Genomic DNA, 16,249 nt, shown 5'->3' with positions numbered 1-16,249 from the left:
CCTCAGCATCACCACTAGTAGCAAACACATCCAAAACTTTGAAATCTTAAAACATTTCATCATTCGCTTTGGAACTAACATGAAGTGACCACAACCCCTCCTTCGTAACTTACATCCTTGGTTTGATAGTTGTACAGTTAATATTCATTAAGAATATATTTTTTTCAAAAGGTAAGCACATTTCTTCAGTATACGGTATGTTGAGTTCAACTTTTCATTCTGTTGATATGAATATGCAACCACTATTTGGATCAAATGACCTGCAGTTACATCCCCACATGATTAAATCGAGTACAGCCAATGAATAACAAAAAATAATAATAATAAAAAGAAACAAGAGATGTTCAGAAAAGATATTTTTGTTGTTATACCAATAATGTCAGGTTGACATTAAAAATCTAAATAAAGAAAACCAAATTGGATTGACGATAGTCTGTTGGATATCAACAAAAATCAAGCAAAAAATAACACTGATGCATACCTCTCAAAGTAGAGAAATAGGTCATAAATTTTATAAACACTTATTAATGCTATTGATAACGCTTTTTGGTTACAAAACTTCATTGCTTATCATATTAATTGATGTGTTGCACCATGGCTCTTATTTTTCTTTATTGTTTGAGTTAAGAGAAAGCACATAATAAAAGTTGAACAAAATTTGTTCAGAAAGCTACATTTATGGGGCTCCTTTACATAAAGGTTAGCTTAACACAAGTATTTGATGAGATGAACACAGGAAGCCTTCCAAAGCAAGCATTAGGTTAATCATTGGAAGCAACCCTTTAACAGCCTAGGACTGAACTTAAAAGGTCTTTGTGCAATCATTTCAACTGGGCTACAGAATTCATAACTATATGGCTGCATCCTTGCTGCGTTGCATCCAGTATAGTTTGAGAGGGTCCCAACTCTTTTGGTTTATAGCTTTTCGAACTTGAAATATCTCATTTCCTTCCCCCTCTCCTCTAATGCAGAAAATGGTATTTCTGCTTTTCAATTGATTTATTTGACCCATAGGTGAAGTATGGATACACACACCGACAGTATAGCATGAATGTATTACAGGTCTCAGCAATTTTAAAGACCTTCTTTGCCAATAAACAGATGGTAACATACTGTTGGGATCAAGTTGTGAAGCATGGAAAAGGATGTCCTTGCGGGAATTGGGAATTCACATTAAATCACATCAATGTTTTAGTTTAGAACAGGATTGTTTACTTTTTTTTCTGTACTCTACCAAAGAAGAAAGAGATTACATTTATTACTTGCTGAATGTGCATCGGTTCTACAGTTTCCAACCAGTGTCGACTGAATCTTTTGCACTTCACAGTTGAAAGCTGGCAACACCACTGCTAGCTTTCAGGGTTGGCAGAATGAAATAATCTGGAAGCCATTGCCATAAATGACGGATATTTCCTTGGTCCGACTAAGTAGTAGTTTATACAAATAATTGCCTATCCTCCTGTTCGTATGTAGTTGATGTAGATGGTGACTGACTTGAATTGTCGTGGCATTAACTGAAACATAGTAATACATGTTTGCAATCAAGCTAGTGGTGACTGAATTTCTTCCTCTCACCTATGAAGTCTAGAGCGACACTGAGTATGTGCCACCAGTCATCTGGGGCAAAAATGGAATGTGAATTGATTAGCCTCAGTTACTTTTCTTGTTGATGAGACCCTAAAGTATTTCTTGGGAGTCACCGAAATTGAATGGCTTGTGAAGCATAGAAGGTTTAGGAAAATCAGGAAGGGTAATGGGATAGGGATCATCAGGGTGGGGATAGATACCATTGTGAAGTGACTCAGTGATCTTCTTGAGGACCATTTGTGTGCTCTGTTCGCCTGGGAGTGTCAAACAAGCAACTTCCATTGTCACATTCTCTTCCTGTGGGGCTTCTGCAGGAGGCATCTTCATCTTCTTCTTGTGTCTGGTGCTGGTTGACCTCCCCTTGAGGAGGATAATCAGGCATTCTATGGGCACCACCTTGGTCTCCCGCATATTTGCAGGACCCAGTGGGGCGTCCATCTGCGTTGCTGCATCCACCCCTGCGTTCCACCCCATGGGGAAAGGAATGGTGGGAATGAAAATCTTCTTCTTCCCGCAGCTCCTCCGTCAAAGCCATCATCATGGCAGAGAGGGCTGCCAATGTGTCATCTGTGACAATATGCGGCGTGTCACTTATGTCATCATCGTGGCAGCGTGACCCGCCACCTCCTCTTGAATAGGGGGCCAAATGGCCGCTGAGTTGCAAGGAACTGCCTCTTCGTGTGTGATGTCCTCCTCCTGCTACTTCCAGCCCTTCATGTAGCTGTAGCTATGAGAATTTGCAGAGTGAGCACCGCCACATTTTACACACATTGCAGCAGCAACGCTTCTCAGTTTCTGACAGTTGAGTGTATCGTGCACTTTTATGCATTGAAAGCATGCAACTGTTCCTCTGCAGGTCCTGGCTACATGCCCCATCTTCTGGCACTTGGCACTCAACTGCCTCATCATCATCATCATCATCATCTTCTTCTTCTTCTTCTTCTTCTTCTTGGTGTTGCGGCCATTTCCAACTGCTTTCAGCAGAAACTCGAACATGGCAGTTGAACTTGCCTTCCTTTCCTCATCCAGACATTTCGGCAAAGTGTTGTAGGCAAGTGAGAGAGCAGCAACGATGCAACCCGGAATGAGTTGAGTAGCAGAAATGCTGAATCCAGTGACAGGTAATTTTTAAGTTCTCATTTGAGGCAAATGTAACATCATTTTGATGTCACACACACACACACACACACACACACACACACACACACACACTATTGGGGAAAATGGCAAGAGCTGTCTATTGAACTTCATGATAGTTCAGTTCACAAGGCATCAGGCGAACGTGACATTCAAAACAAAACAGCAACATTAGCCGCTGACTGAACTGGAGCCACACTTTTTCTTTACTGCAGGGTTTGTTAATCTTGAAACTACGTTGTTTATCAATGTCTTGGGGGTGAAACTCATACAGATACTTTAGGTAACACATCCTTGGTTTGCTGCCATGGCACTTAGAGCACTGCATGTTTATCAGTCCATCATCTTGCTTTCTAATTGAATGATTTTTAGTCTTTCATATTTGTTTTTGCTTCGCAGTTAACAGAAGTTGGTTTCATCAAAGTATGTTTCTGATTACAATGTGTGTGTATTGCCCCCTCTGAGTAGCATTGTAAATATGTTACTCATATTCTTGAGATTAGAGATCATAATAGATTCAGTTTTCGTTCCAGAGACCCAACATTGAAATGATTCTTATTGGTGTGGATAATGTCAGAAAGTATAACATAAAAACATAGAACATTTGAATATAATACTCACCTCCACGATCATTTGACAGGAGATTGTCAAGATATGTGAATACAGTAAACTGGACCTGCTAATATTTACAGAATTAATACACTGTCAGAATGAAACATATTTACACGCTTTTAATTATTTTATCATACACAAAATACCTGAATCTTCACTGCTGTGACAAAGTGCTGTTAAAACTGAAATCTAACAGACATTTTTACTTAGGTAAGCTCGTCTAACAGTCCCTGTTAAGATATTCATCTATAGAGCTGGTGATGTTGTCTATCAAAAACGGTGTTCAAACTATGAATGATCTGAGACCAAGTTTTTAATGGTTGCTGGCAAATTATTGGAAAATGTGTGTTCCTGAATATTGGGCTTTTTAGGTCAAGGTAAGAGATTTGTGGCCTCTATGGAGATTGTTCTTATCCCTAGTATTTATACGATGTACTGAGCTATTGGTTGGAAATAGAGATACATTATTTGCAACAATTTTCATTAAGGAATAAATGTACTAAGAAGCAGTGATTAAAATACTGACATGTTTCTACACGATGTTCTTGAATTTACTCAACAAGTGAATCTTATTACACGCTTTGAATTAGGCGCCATTATGATCTCGTATGACATAATAGAATGGAAGTAAGCAGGATATGCGAGCCTTTTATGTCTCCTACATCTGACATCATTTGCATTGTAAACAGACTTGTTTAGGCATTTCAGCAATTCTGTGTTATGCCTTTTGCAACTGAATTTATTGTTGAGCTATAATCCCAGAAATTTGACACTATCAAACTCTTCGATATGCATGTTTTCATATGATGTACACACGCTGCTTGGAAATCTCTTACAGGTTCTGAACTTAGTATAGTGGGTCTTTTCAAAGTTTAATGGCAATGAATTAACTTTAAACCATTTATTAACATCAGTGAAAATTTGACAGGCAGCCATTTCTAAAACGATATTTGGCTTCCTATTTATTGCAATGTTTGTATCATCTGCAAACATAACAAATTTAGCATCTGCCAGCATAACAGATGAGAAGGCATTAATGTACACAAGAAAAAGCAATAGACCCAAAATGGAATTGAATTCTTATCACAACCGTAATATTGGGTGGGGCAAATTATCCCAAATTTGTTTTTCTTTCATACAAAACAGAAACTGGTTTCATTTCATAGTGTTATGCAGACTTATGTGTACGCTATCTTTTATTGCTTATAAAACTGAGTTTGAACCACTCAATGTAAATGAGTTGTAAGTGTATTGCTTGTATTCTACATTATATTTGTTTGCATATGACTTCTGTGCTTGCTCGCTTTTAATGGAGAATTCTGTGCTAACGGGTTTTGATAGTATTGGTATTCAGCTTTATTATATCTTGCCATGGAATGAATATGTAATTCTGCTTCGAATGGTGTTGCTTCTTACCACTGATGTATTGCACAGAGTCTCACAGAGTATGGGTGTAGATGAGTAGACCCTGTTGTAGATGAGTAGACCCTGTGCTTTGTAGTCTTGGTGACTAGAGGATTCATCTTTGCAAATGCGACAGTAGTTACACAAATGTTTTCACATGTTATTAACAGGTACTACAAACAGGCCAGTTTAGTAGAAGTCAGTGAAAATTTGGATGGTGAGTACAAAAAACAGATGGTAACAAAAATAATGTAGAATACGAGCTGTACCTCTGCCAGGGGGCTCACAAATTTTTATAAGTACATGTTTGGCTGCCACAGGGCCCCAGCCTTTGCAGCATTACTTCCTTTCTGTGCTGAAAGCTTACACATACACTATCCTTTTCCTCTTCTGCCTCTCCATATGATGGTTTTCTTGGTGCCAGCTCTGCTTGGACCTGTTTTATGATTGGGCCTCAAGTTTCCACTTCTGGTATATTCTGTAACTTTTCATTAAATAAACACATGGTCCCCGTTGTTGGGTTTGACCTGCCACCAATTTTTGAAGCACTCCAGAAGTATGGATCATGCAGGGAAGATTGCCCAGTGTGGTGTATGCTTCACCTTTGTGCATTTTCAATTGTGCACCCTCCCTTTAATATGGTAATACACCAATAACCTAGCACCGTAGCAATCCAGTTGTGGATGAAGGGTCATCAAGTACCACATGGTGGTAGTCTCCTGACCATGCAGGGAACGCACTGTTGATGACTCAGCTGGAAACTTCTCATGTATGCCAAGGAGTATGTGCCCATTGTGACTGGGGCACAGGGGCTCTGAGCAACAGATTAATGGCCGGGTAGCCATTGCTGAGGCTGAGTGTCGCCCATGGGGAGAGCCCCCATTCATAGTAGGTGACACCATGATGGATGAGCCACAAATGAAGCGGATGAAGTTATCTCCTGCTGGTGACCATGCAGTCTCAGCATTCCCTGTGAAAGGACAGTCCTCTTTTAATACAGAGAGATACGACCAAAAAATTTTCCCTTCCCTGTCTACACGATGGGAGGAACGTAGGGCTAACTGGCAAGCAGGGCAATACTCCCTGCAATACTTGGTGTGGACAATAACTGATGGTGATTCCGTCCTAGCCACAAAGCCCTTATTCTTTGTGGAGAACTTAGAAGACAAGTTACGGGAAGTGGCAGCCATCTCTAAAATTAAAAGCGTGTCAGTTTTGATCAGAACAGCATCCCCTGTCCAGTCATGGACCCAGCTGGTTTGTACCAAGCTGGGTGACATACCGATGACTGTCACTCCTCATAACAGTCTGAATTTTATTAAGGCCATAATTTTGCACAGATACCTGCTTTTGCAATCTGATGATGTGCTATGCACCAACTTGACGTGACAGGGAGTACACTTTGCCCGTCATGTACACAGGGAGCCAAAGGACAATAGAGTCACTACCGGTGCCTTCATCTTGGCCATTGAAGGTGATTCACTGTCTGAAAAGGTCAAGGTGCTGCTATATTGATGTGATGTGAAACTGTATTGTGAAACTGTATTGGTCTGACCCTCCACCCCCAAAACAATGCTGTGCTTCAAGTGCCTGAAATTCGGCCACTTGTCTTTGCACTGCAAGGGTAGCTCAATCTGTTGAGATTAGGATGAGCGCTGCATGTGAATGCTTCTTGTGCCCCTCCCACCATCTGTGTAAACTGTGGAAAGCACCATTTTTTTCTGCTCAACAGATTGCACAGTTTTTGAGAGAGAGAAAAATACAAGACTTTGGACAAACTTACTCACCAAGAGGCCAAGAGAAAGTGCAAGTGGTTGCACCCAGCAGGTCAAACAAAGTCATACACCGCAGCTACAGTGATTTTATCCCCCTATGGCAATGGTATGCTCAACCATTACAGTGGGCCCTTGGACTGCTCAACCATGCCTGCCTCCCGGATGGTTGGGGTCTCCCCTCTTACGGCTTCCCACACACCTACATAGGGACTGATGTCTTTCCACCCCCCAGGGCATTTGGTCTCCACCTTCCAGCTGGAGGCAAATCACCTACCTTCAGCTTCTTTCACCAGGAAGGGGTCCCTCGGAACACTTTCTTCCAATGTTTCCTCTGGTCTACAACCACACACCTGCCAGTGGCTGAAGGAGCCACAGGCTGATGGTTGCAGGGCTTAATGATGGTCATCTTTACCAGAAACTGATTCAGAGAAGCTCTTGCAATCATTGAAATCCTATAGAGGAGAGGAAAGACAAGAAAAAGTTCTCCAAGAAGGACATTCTGGTGGCCCCTGCACCACGAGATCCCGCCTGTTCCACCCCTGTGGCCGAGGTAGAAATTCTGGTGGCCCATGAGGCCTCAGTTCAAATCACACAAAGGAACCTGGAACCTGTGTCTATTGATGCCGTAACCTCTCAACCAGTTTGCAGGAGTCCCTAAGGCATAACCTGCCCCCTGTGGATCTTTCCTGTCCTCACAGTACTTAGACAACATTATTCTGTAGTGGAATTGTAGTGGTTTTATCCACCACCTAGCTGAGCTATGACATCTTTTAAACACTTTCACGGTCTTCCACATTGTGCTTCTGGAGGCTTGGTTTCCAGCAACACAGACCCCAGCCCTTCTTGGATACCGGGGATATTATAAGAATAGTGCTACTCATGACAATGTCAGGCGGAGTTTGGACATATGTTCTAGACATTCTGTATAGCGAACTTACACTTCTTAATACACCTGTGGGTGTTATGGCTGTTTGGTTAAGGACATTTTAGGATAGTACCATATGCAATGTTCACCTCTCTCCTGATGATGAAGTGTCTCAGAACATACTGTTTGCATTGGTTCCTCAGCTTTCTGACGTTTCTAATCTTGGGTGATTTCAACGCTCATAACCCTTTGTGGGGTGGAACCATAGTCACTAGCTGCAATAAAGACCTGGAAAATTTACTGGTACAACTTGACATTTGCCTCTTGAATACTTGTATCCCCATACACTTCAGTGTGGTGCATGGAACTTTCTTGGCCATTGATCTGCACATTTGCAGCTCTTACCTTATGCCGTCTGTCCACTGGAGGGCCCACAACGACCTGTTTGATGGTCACCATTTCCCAGTCTTCCAAGCCCTCATTCAGCTTGACTGACTGGGGTGCTTTCGTCTCTGCTGACGACCTTGGCTGCCCGCTGCACGTTAGGCAGTCCATTCTTTCAGCAGCTGATTTAGCGATCCCCTGTTCCTCGGGCCAGGTCCGACGGAAGCCAGCACGTTGATGGTCATAAAAAATCGCAGAGGCCATTGGAGATCGTAGGCGGGTTCTCCAATACCATAAGCGGCACCCATTGATGCAGCACCTCATTCCCCTTAAGCAGCACTGTGCCCTGGGTCGCCACCTAATAAAAAACGGAAGTGAGAATGCTGGGAATGTTATATGTCAACCATCAGACCACGTTCTCAGGTTTGGGGCAGAATCAGACGTGTCTATGGATATCAGACGCTTGTGGAGATTTACCTGGTATTACCTTGGATGGCACTGTCTGCACTGATCCAGATGTCGTCACTGAACGTTTTACTATCCACTATGCGTAAGCCTCAGCAACTGCGAATTATAACTTGCCTTTTGTGTTCTAAAACAGCAGATGGAACAAAAGCAATTTATCATTTCCTACACGCCACTTGGAACCATATCATTCAATGAGTGGGAATTCATCAGTGTCCTACCGAAGTGCTCTGACACAGCCCCAGGGCTGGGCAACATCCACAACCAAATGATCAAGCATGTACCTGTGGATTGTCAGTCATATCCTTGCCATCTTTAACCACATCTGGGGCAAGGGTGAGTTCCCATCGCAGTGACGAGAGAGCATATTGTCCCAGTACTGAATCTGGGTAAACAACCTGTAGAGATGGACAGTTATCGCTCAATAAGTCTCACCAATGTTCTGTGTAAGTTGCTTGAACGCATGGTGAGCGGGCAGCTGTGTTGGCTACTTGAATCTCAGGGTCTTATGGCTCTGTCCCAGGGTGGATTTCGCAAAGGCTGTTCCACTACTGATAGTCTGGTTTTCCTGGAGTTCGCCACCCGAACAGCTCTTTCCCGATGTCAACACCTTATAGCTATCTTCTTCGATCTGCAAAAGGTTTATGACACCACATCCCTGCTGCTTTACATGAATGGGGTCTCTGGTGTCCGCTTCCGATTTTTATCCAGAACTTCCTGACAGATTGTACGTTGTGGGTTCGAGTTGATGCTTCCCACAGTAACCCCCCCACCCCCAAATAGTAAAGAGAATGGGGTCCCGCAGGGCTCTGCACTGAGCGTCCCTTCTTTCTGGTAGACATCAATTGTCTGGCAGCAGCTAGGGGTTCTCAGTACCACCATCACTGTATGCTAATGACTACCAGACACAACAATAAAGTAGAAATCAAAAGTATTATCATCTAGTACTAGTCTATCTGAGAACAATAATACCGATTTCTGCGCCACATTTCTCGTATTCAGAATTCACTGCTACGCTACTTGGAGCGCAGCTGTCTTTCTAGGTCGTGGCACTTCTTGGCACTTCTAGTATTTTGGTGTTCGGTGATAAATGTGTATAAAGTTCCGCGTTCATGAGAATAGAGCCTAGGGTAAGGGAGGGATTAAAGAACTTGTAAGAATAGTTCCGAAATGTATTGAAAATGTTTTACTATTTTTCCTAATAACCCAGAAAGTGAGGCGTCTTGCTGAATTACAAGCAAGAAAACGAAGCCACCAACATTAAATCCAGTAACGTACCTATATATTCAAGCAGGGTCTCAACATCAGAAGATTATTTTTAGAAACTCTGAAAATTAGCTTCAGGATTTGATCTTCGATTAGAAAGGATGGGTAACCAAGCTATCAGATTAATTAAAGAGGTCGCTCGTATCTTCAGTTGGTACATTTATTGCTATTTTGGAAACCGTTGCGGCCCCTTCTTTCTTTGAAAGTGAGAACATGCCAAATTCATACTCGTTATTTACCTGTATATTACGAAAAGTAATTAACGATAAGCTTCCACAGTGGTAAATAAATTTGCTGGTTATTGTAAGTATGTTCTAATTTTTGCGAAAAATTGCAATTCACTGTGAGAAAAATAAACTTCGTCCTTAGCACTTGAAAGTAACTGATAAAACAAGAATAAACAGTAGCGGGAACGTGGCTGTACCAATACCAAAACACATTTCGTCTGCATATGTAGTTTTAACTGAAGATTGGCAAATAGCTCTGCTGGGTTGTAAATTTTGTTTTGTATGTTATAGCTGGCAGAGACAACGCTACCTTTTACTTCTTTTCAAATGTGCCAGTTGTTCTATGTTTATTATTCTGAGTGGTGATTTGTTTCACCAGTTGATCAACATGTTTTGAATATTTAAAAGAATTTGCAAGTTTCATGCTTAATTTATAAATTACTGACGATGACAATTATTTACTCGCGAGGGCGAGAGCTTTTTTATACTGTATGTACATAACGCTGAATAGTACAGAATATGATTCGGTTTATGTTAGACCTGAAGGTTTTAACCATCTATGTGACGTTACCTGACATTTAGTTACAACAATTTCTACCAAGAACGACGTATTTTGATAAATCTTTAATGTACCATTGCGTTGAAGCGGCATACTTCAATAACTCGCAAGTTATAATACAAAATCAACCAAATACAAAAATTCATTAACTATTAATATGACGTCATTTCATTACAACAACTTGCACGGATGCTGTTTCGAGAGATGCTCAATGTGCTGGTGTTTGGAAACAGCATACATTCATAGAACATAAGTTTCAAAGAAGAACCCATCAAACAAGAGCTTTAACAAGAACGGCGATCTCCAATATGGGGTCTCCCAAGTTATTTCAAAAGTCGAAACAGCGTGTGACGTGACAATGACGTCACTTTTGCCTCATGTTGTGTACTTAAAAGGTATGTCCAAACGATGCGTTTTTCCTCGTGCGCAATCACTGACGCCCAGGAACGAAAGGGTATGCACAAAAATTACTTTGAAGAACGCACACAGGCATGCGCGTTCTCCTGTCCAGACGTTGCCTCATTGTGCTAGCGGGCTGCTACGCCTCTATTCTTTGTTTGTCAGTTTGTGCTGCGTTTATTGCGATGAAAGGTGACAAGGAACGTAAACGCAAGACGGTATATTTCCAGGAAAGATGGTCATAGCGAGATTTAAGAATTTCTGCTAAGAAAAGTGTAGCGATAAGGCTAGTAATAACATTTCTTAGCTGGCAACTGGCGACCTATATACCAGTTTGAGGGATTTATTTCGCATTTCAAAACAACGCGTTTCAGTGATTATTCCAGAAACTGAGAAGTTAGTTGTTCAGTAATACGTCATTTTGATTTTATAGAAAGTTGTTCATACACTTTCATTCAGGAGATGTTATATATAAGTTATCATCATCGTACTCGACAAATTCAGTAATGCCGTTGACACTAGAATCCACTAGGACGGAGGCTGTGTTTTCCAATTTTGCATTCTTTACACCATGAGTGCCCTTAGTTTCTCTCTCTAGCACCAGTGCTGTACCACCCCCTCCCCTCCAGGCGCCCCCCCCCCTCCCCAGCCGGAGAAGTGTCCCACTTCTTCGACGTCTGCCGGTCAAGGGCGCCCCTCCCGGGACCCCCGTTCCCGTCACCTTCCAGGCCAAAGGTCTGCTGCCACATGACGAACACGAGAACCACGGTCTGTGGGCCCCCAGTTCGCCCGCTGTCTTTCTGTTCCAGATGTTGCTGCAGCTGCCCCTTTCGCAGCACAGCCCTCCTCGATCTCACACAGAAAAGAAGAAGAAACATAAGTCCCAGGACAAGGAGCCTCTGGTGTTGACAGAGGTCCCGTCCCCAACTTCGCAACCTGACTCTGATGTACTGTTCATGGATGTCGCCCCCTCCTTGTCGGTGATGGATGGTGACCCAGCGACATGACTGGCTTTAGCTTGTTCAGCCCCATTTGAATCATCGTTCTGTGGTTATCCAGTGGAATTGTAGTGGATATTACCGTCACCTTCCGGTGTTGAAATCCCGTAATTCGTTTTACTCTGCAGCTTGTGTGGTTCTACAGGAATAGCATTTTACTGATGATCACTCGTGGGCCCTCTGTGGGTTCCGTGCTTTCTGTCGCAATAGGGTTGGCACCTTGCGGGCATCTGGTGGCGTTTGTACGTTGCTAGCACGTGGATTCCTCTTCTAACGACATTGGAAGTGATTGCTGTTAGGGTCCACTTAGACTCTGGGGTCACAGTTGACAATCTTTATCTCCCTCCTGGCAGGACTCTTACACCTGCTGGGTTAACTACCCTTCTTCAGCAACTTCCTCCTCCCTTCCTCCTACTCAGGGAATTTAATGCTCATCATCCCTTGTAGGGCAGTGCATTTCTATCTAGTCGGGGTCTTCTCATAGACCAGTTTCTTGCAGATCACGACTTGTGCCCCTACCCATTTCAGTGCCGGTCATGGTACATTTTCTGCCATTGATCTTTCTTTTCCTTCTCCCTCCTTCCTCCCTTCATTACACTGGTCGCCACACGACGACCTTTGCGATAGTGACCACTTCTCGTTCATTCTCTCGCTCCCTTCCCACTCCCCGATGGACAGGTTACCTCGTTGGTCTTTCCAACGCGCCGATTGGCCTCTATATACTGCTGAGGTCGTTTTTCTCCCACTTTGTCAGGTTGTATGGATGACGTCCTACGTGATGTCTGATGCGACTATTCGCGCTGCTAGCCATGCTGTCCCACGCTTATCTGGGCCATTTCGCCGCCGGCAAGTCCTGTGGTGGAGTACGACCATTGCCATTGCCAGACGTGATAGCTGTCGAGCTATGCAACACCTTAAGAGGCACCCATCTGCTGCCAATCTTATTACCTTTAAACGCCTTCGCGCTAAAGCCTGTTACTTAATCAAATGGATCAAACGGGTGTGTTGGGAACGCTTTGTTTCTTCCCTCGGTTCTACTGTTTCTATGTCACGGAAATTGGCTACACTTCGCCCTCTCCAAGGTTGCCATCCACAGTCTACCCTCCTGGGCCTTGCCTTCCCAGATGGCCTTTGCACAGACCCGTTGATTCTCACGGAACATCTTGCGACCCATTTTGCAGCAGCATCAGCATCAACCTCCTATTCGGCTACTTTCCTTCACCAGAAACAGCGGGCCGAAACTTCCACCTTATGTTTTACCCCTTGTCAGGCAGAATCTGACAACGAACCTTTTACTGAAGGGGAACTTCTTTCTGCACTTTCTTCTTCTCATGATAAGGCCCCTGGCCCAGACTCCATTCATAACCAATTGCTTCAACATCTCAGTGATCCACAACGACACCTTCTCTAGTTGCTTAAATGTATTTGGCTCCAGGGTGACTTTCCTTCTCAGTGGAAGGATAGCATCGTGGTTCGTGTCCTTAAGCCTGGTAAGAACCCCCTGTTTGTCGAAAACTATCGGCCAATTAGTTTGACAAACGTTGTTTGCAAGTTACTTGAATGGATGGTAGCTGTCGTCCCAGTTGGGTCCTCGATTCTTGTGATATACTGTCCCCATACCAGTGTGGCCTCTGAGAGGGATGGTCTCTGATCGATCATTTACTTTGCTTGGAATGCGCAGTTTGGCAGGCTTTTTCCCAGCGCCGCCATTTGGTTGCAGAATTTTTCGACCTTCGCAAGGCCTATGACACGGCTTGGCGCCATCATATCTTTCTTATGCTTCATGAGTGGGGTCTTCGGAGCCCACACCCGATTTTTATCCACCAGTTACTGTTCCATCGGTCGTTCAGAGTTCGGGTTGGTACTATTTTTAGTTCTCCACGGACCCAGGAGAATGGCATCCCACAGGGTTCCGTATTGCTGTAGATGGACTTGTGGCCTCCGTCGGTCCTTTTGTCACCCCTGCTCTGTATGTGGATGATTTCTGCATTTGGTTTAGTTCCTCTTCGATGGCCTCTGCAGTGTGTCAACTCCAGGGTTCTATACGGCGTGCCTCTGCATGGACCCCTTTCACACAGTTTTCAATTCTCTCCTTTAAAATCTCGGGTGGTCCACTTCTGTCGCCGCACTACCGTCCACCCCGATCCGGAGCTCTACCTCGATGCACAATGATTACCTGTGGTCCCACAGTTTCGTTTCCTGGGTCTTCTTTTCGACAACAAGCTCACTTGGCTGTCTCATATCAGACTTCTGAAGATAGGATGTTTTCGTAAACTCAGTGTCCTTCGCTTCCTTGCCCACACCTCTTGGGGTGCAGATCGTTCCACTCTTCTCCGCCTTTATCGGGCTTTAGTGCTGTCTCACTTGGACTATGGTTGTCAAGTCTATGGTTCGGCTGCTGCTACCACACTGCGCCTCCTGGATCCGGTCCACCTTCGTGGCATCTGTTTGGCCACCGGCGCCTTCCCTACTAACCCTGTAGTCTCCTGGTTGTAGCTGGCATCCCCTACCCTCCCTTTTCTTTTCGGCAGTCCCAGACAAAGGATGTCGCCCACCTGATTCCCGCCCTCAGGCGGGTTTACCGGATGGGCTCCGCCTTGCGTCTCTTCGCCGTGATTTTCAGCTTCCTTCTTTGCCCTGTCTCCCACATTCCCTCCCCAACACCCCCCCTCCCTTCACCATTAACAACACGACTGCACTTGTACGTTTTTTAGCCTTTTACCTTTTATCGTTATGACTCTTCTAAGATGTAAATCCGTCCGAATGGACCACCTTGAAACAAAGGACTGATGACCTTGCTGTTTGGTCCCTTCAACCACAATCAACCAACCAACCAGTGCTGTAGCTTGTTGAGCAGTTCCACCTATACCATATTTTCATCTGTTCAGATGTCAGACTCTTGAAGTGTTGTGCTGTTAATTCGCTGTAACATTAATATCCGCCCAAAGTATTCATATACGCTTTTCATGGATCCATAGGCTGTTTCTTCTCTAATTTCCTACTCTGAGATTCTTCACAGTAATATGATCGAAGACTAAGCCTAATACTTCACATTGCAAATTTTTATTCATATGATCTTTAAAGCGGCATTCCATACGAGCTCTCTTTGTCTATTATAGTATATAAAGTTCTATGTGTTTTATTTGGAGTCAAGAGACATTACTGCATCAACACTAGGGAAGGAAAGAACCTACCAGGTAAAACTTAAATCAGTATTTTAGTTCTGAATAACCGGTATTTTTCGGTATTTTTTGACCTCTATTATAACCAAGTATTTTTCTTTTTTACTGACAACCGGTATATAACGGATATTTCAATTTGCCATCGCTGTAGCGTTAAATTTTTTTGTTTTAGATAAAACTTTTTTTTTAATCCAGTTTGGTTAGACGTTCCATAACCTTTGAAGGATTGTTATCATCTTTGAATGATGTTGTTTCTTACCAAAGCAGTCAACTTATAGGTCAACACATTTTTAGAACTAGTATATTTTGTCTTGTATTTAATTGTTACTTTGAATATTTTGGAAGAGAATTTTTGGTTTTGTCAGTAAAAAATCAATTTATTCAAATTGCAATAAAAATTGTAGAAATATTTCGTAAGAAATAGTTATAGAAAAAGAACGCTACAAATTTTAAACAAAAGGTTATTATTTATCCACGACTTCCATGAAATAATAAAATAGAAAGGAATTTACGACAACAGTAATAAGTTGAAAACCTATCAAATCATTCACAGTTTTTAATAAAAATCGAAATTAGCTGATTGCTAAAACATGAAGTTTTCCAACCTCAATTTTCATCCTTTAGCACTGACTATTCGTAATGCGAAATAGTGCTATGGTCCTTGATTGTAAATGTTATTTTTAACAGATATTTAAAAATTAGAACCAGAAGGAGAATAGTGCTGAATTTTTTTGTAGTATTCAACCCCTAATTACTTTTCGAGAGAAGCAGCGAACATTGGACGGACTAAGTTTTTTTTTAATTGGCCCTTTTTTGAATCTGTGTATCTTGAAACTTACATTGCGGAAGTGTGACGAAATTTTTCAATCTTTGTTCGATGTCTGTGTTTATTGTTGGAAATAATGGCAAAAAAATGTAAATTTCGGAAACCGGTTATTTTGAGCAGTTTTAACGGTCGGATTAAGCCAAAGATGAAAAAAAAAACTGTGTAACCGAAAACCGATTATTTCAACAACCACCTCCATCCCAACTCAACGCACTACACTACGAAACCCACATCGACCACATCTGCCTGTCGTATGGTAAATCCGGGAAGTAATGCGCCCTTACGCACAGCCCCCATTTCGGGGAAATGAGGCATGCGCATGCGTAGCTGCACTTCCGGAAATGTTGGCGCATGTGCAAAGTTGAACAGAAAAGGGCATCCTGTGGTCGCACCTTAATGTTATCCGCCAGTAGTGGCTGCGCTCCGTCATGTTTGTTAGCCCAAAACGTCAGGCGTGGAGTGTACGTGTTATTCTCTAAAACATAAATTTTGTGAAAATGGTTACTTGTGTTGCCTACGGTTGCACAAATAGAAGCGGGAAGTCAGGTGCTACTTTCCACAGG

The 16,249-nt window shown here is 42.9% G+C and overlaps 2 protein-coding genes across 3 annotated transcripts in view; both read left to right on the top strand.

Annotated features, from left to right (window-relative positions):
• LOC126100243 (histone-lysine N-methyltransferase eggless-like) overlaps window positions 1–16,249 on the top strand; it is a 351,861-nt gene that overhangs the window by 13,366 nt on the left and 322,246 nt on the right. The gene's annotated exons all lie outside the window — the stretch shown is intronic.
• LOC126101254 (uncharacterized) overlaps window positions 16,084–16,249 on the top strand; it is a 39,895-nt gene continuing 39,729 nt past the window's right edge. The window contains exon 1 of the mRNA XM_049911942.1: window positions 16,084–16,248. Coding sequence (XP_049767899.1) covers window positions 16,184–16,248 — 65 coding nt within the window. The 5' untranslated portion in view covers window positions 16,084–16,183. The remainder of the gene's footprint in view (window position 16,249) is intronic.

Source organism: Schistocerca cancellata, chromosome 9, assembly GCF_023864275.1.
Source record: "Schistocerca cancellata isolate TAMUIC-IGC-003103 chromosome 9, iqSchCanc2.1, whole genome shotgun sequence".
Classification (NCBI taxonomy): Eukaryota; Metazoa; Arthropoda; class Insecta; order Orthoptera; family Acrididae; genus Schistocerca; species Schistocerca cancellata.
This window is presented reverse-complemented; position numbering and strand designations above follow the sequence as displayed.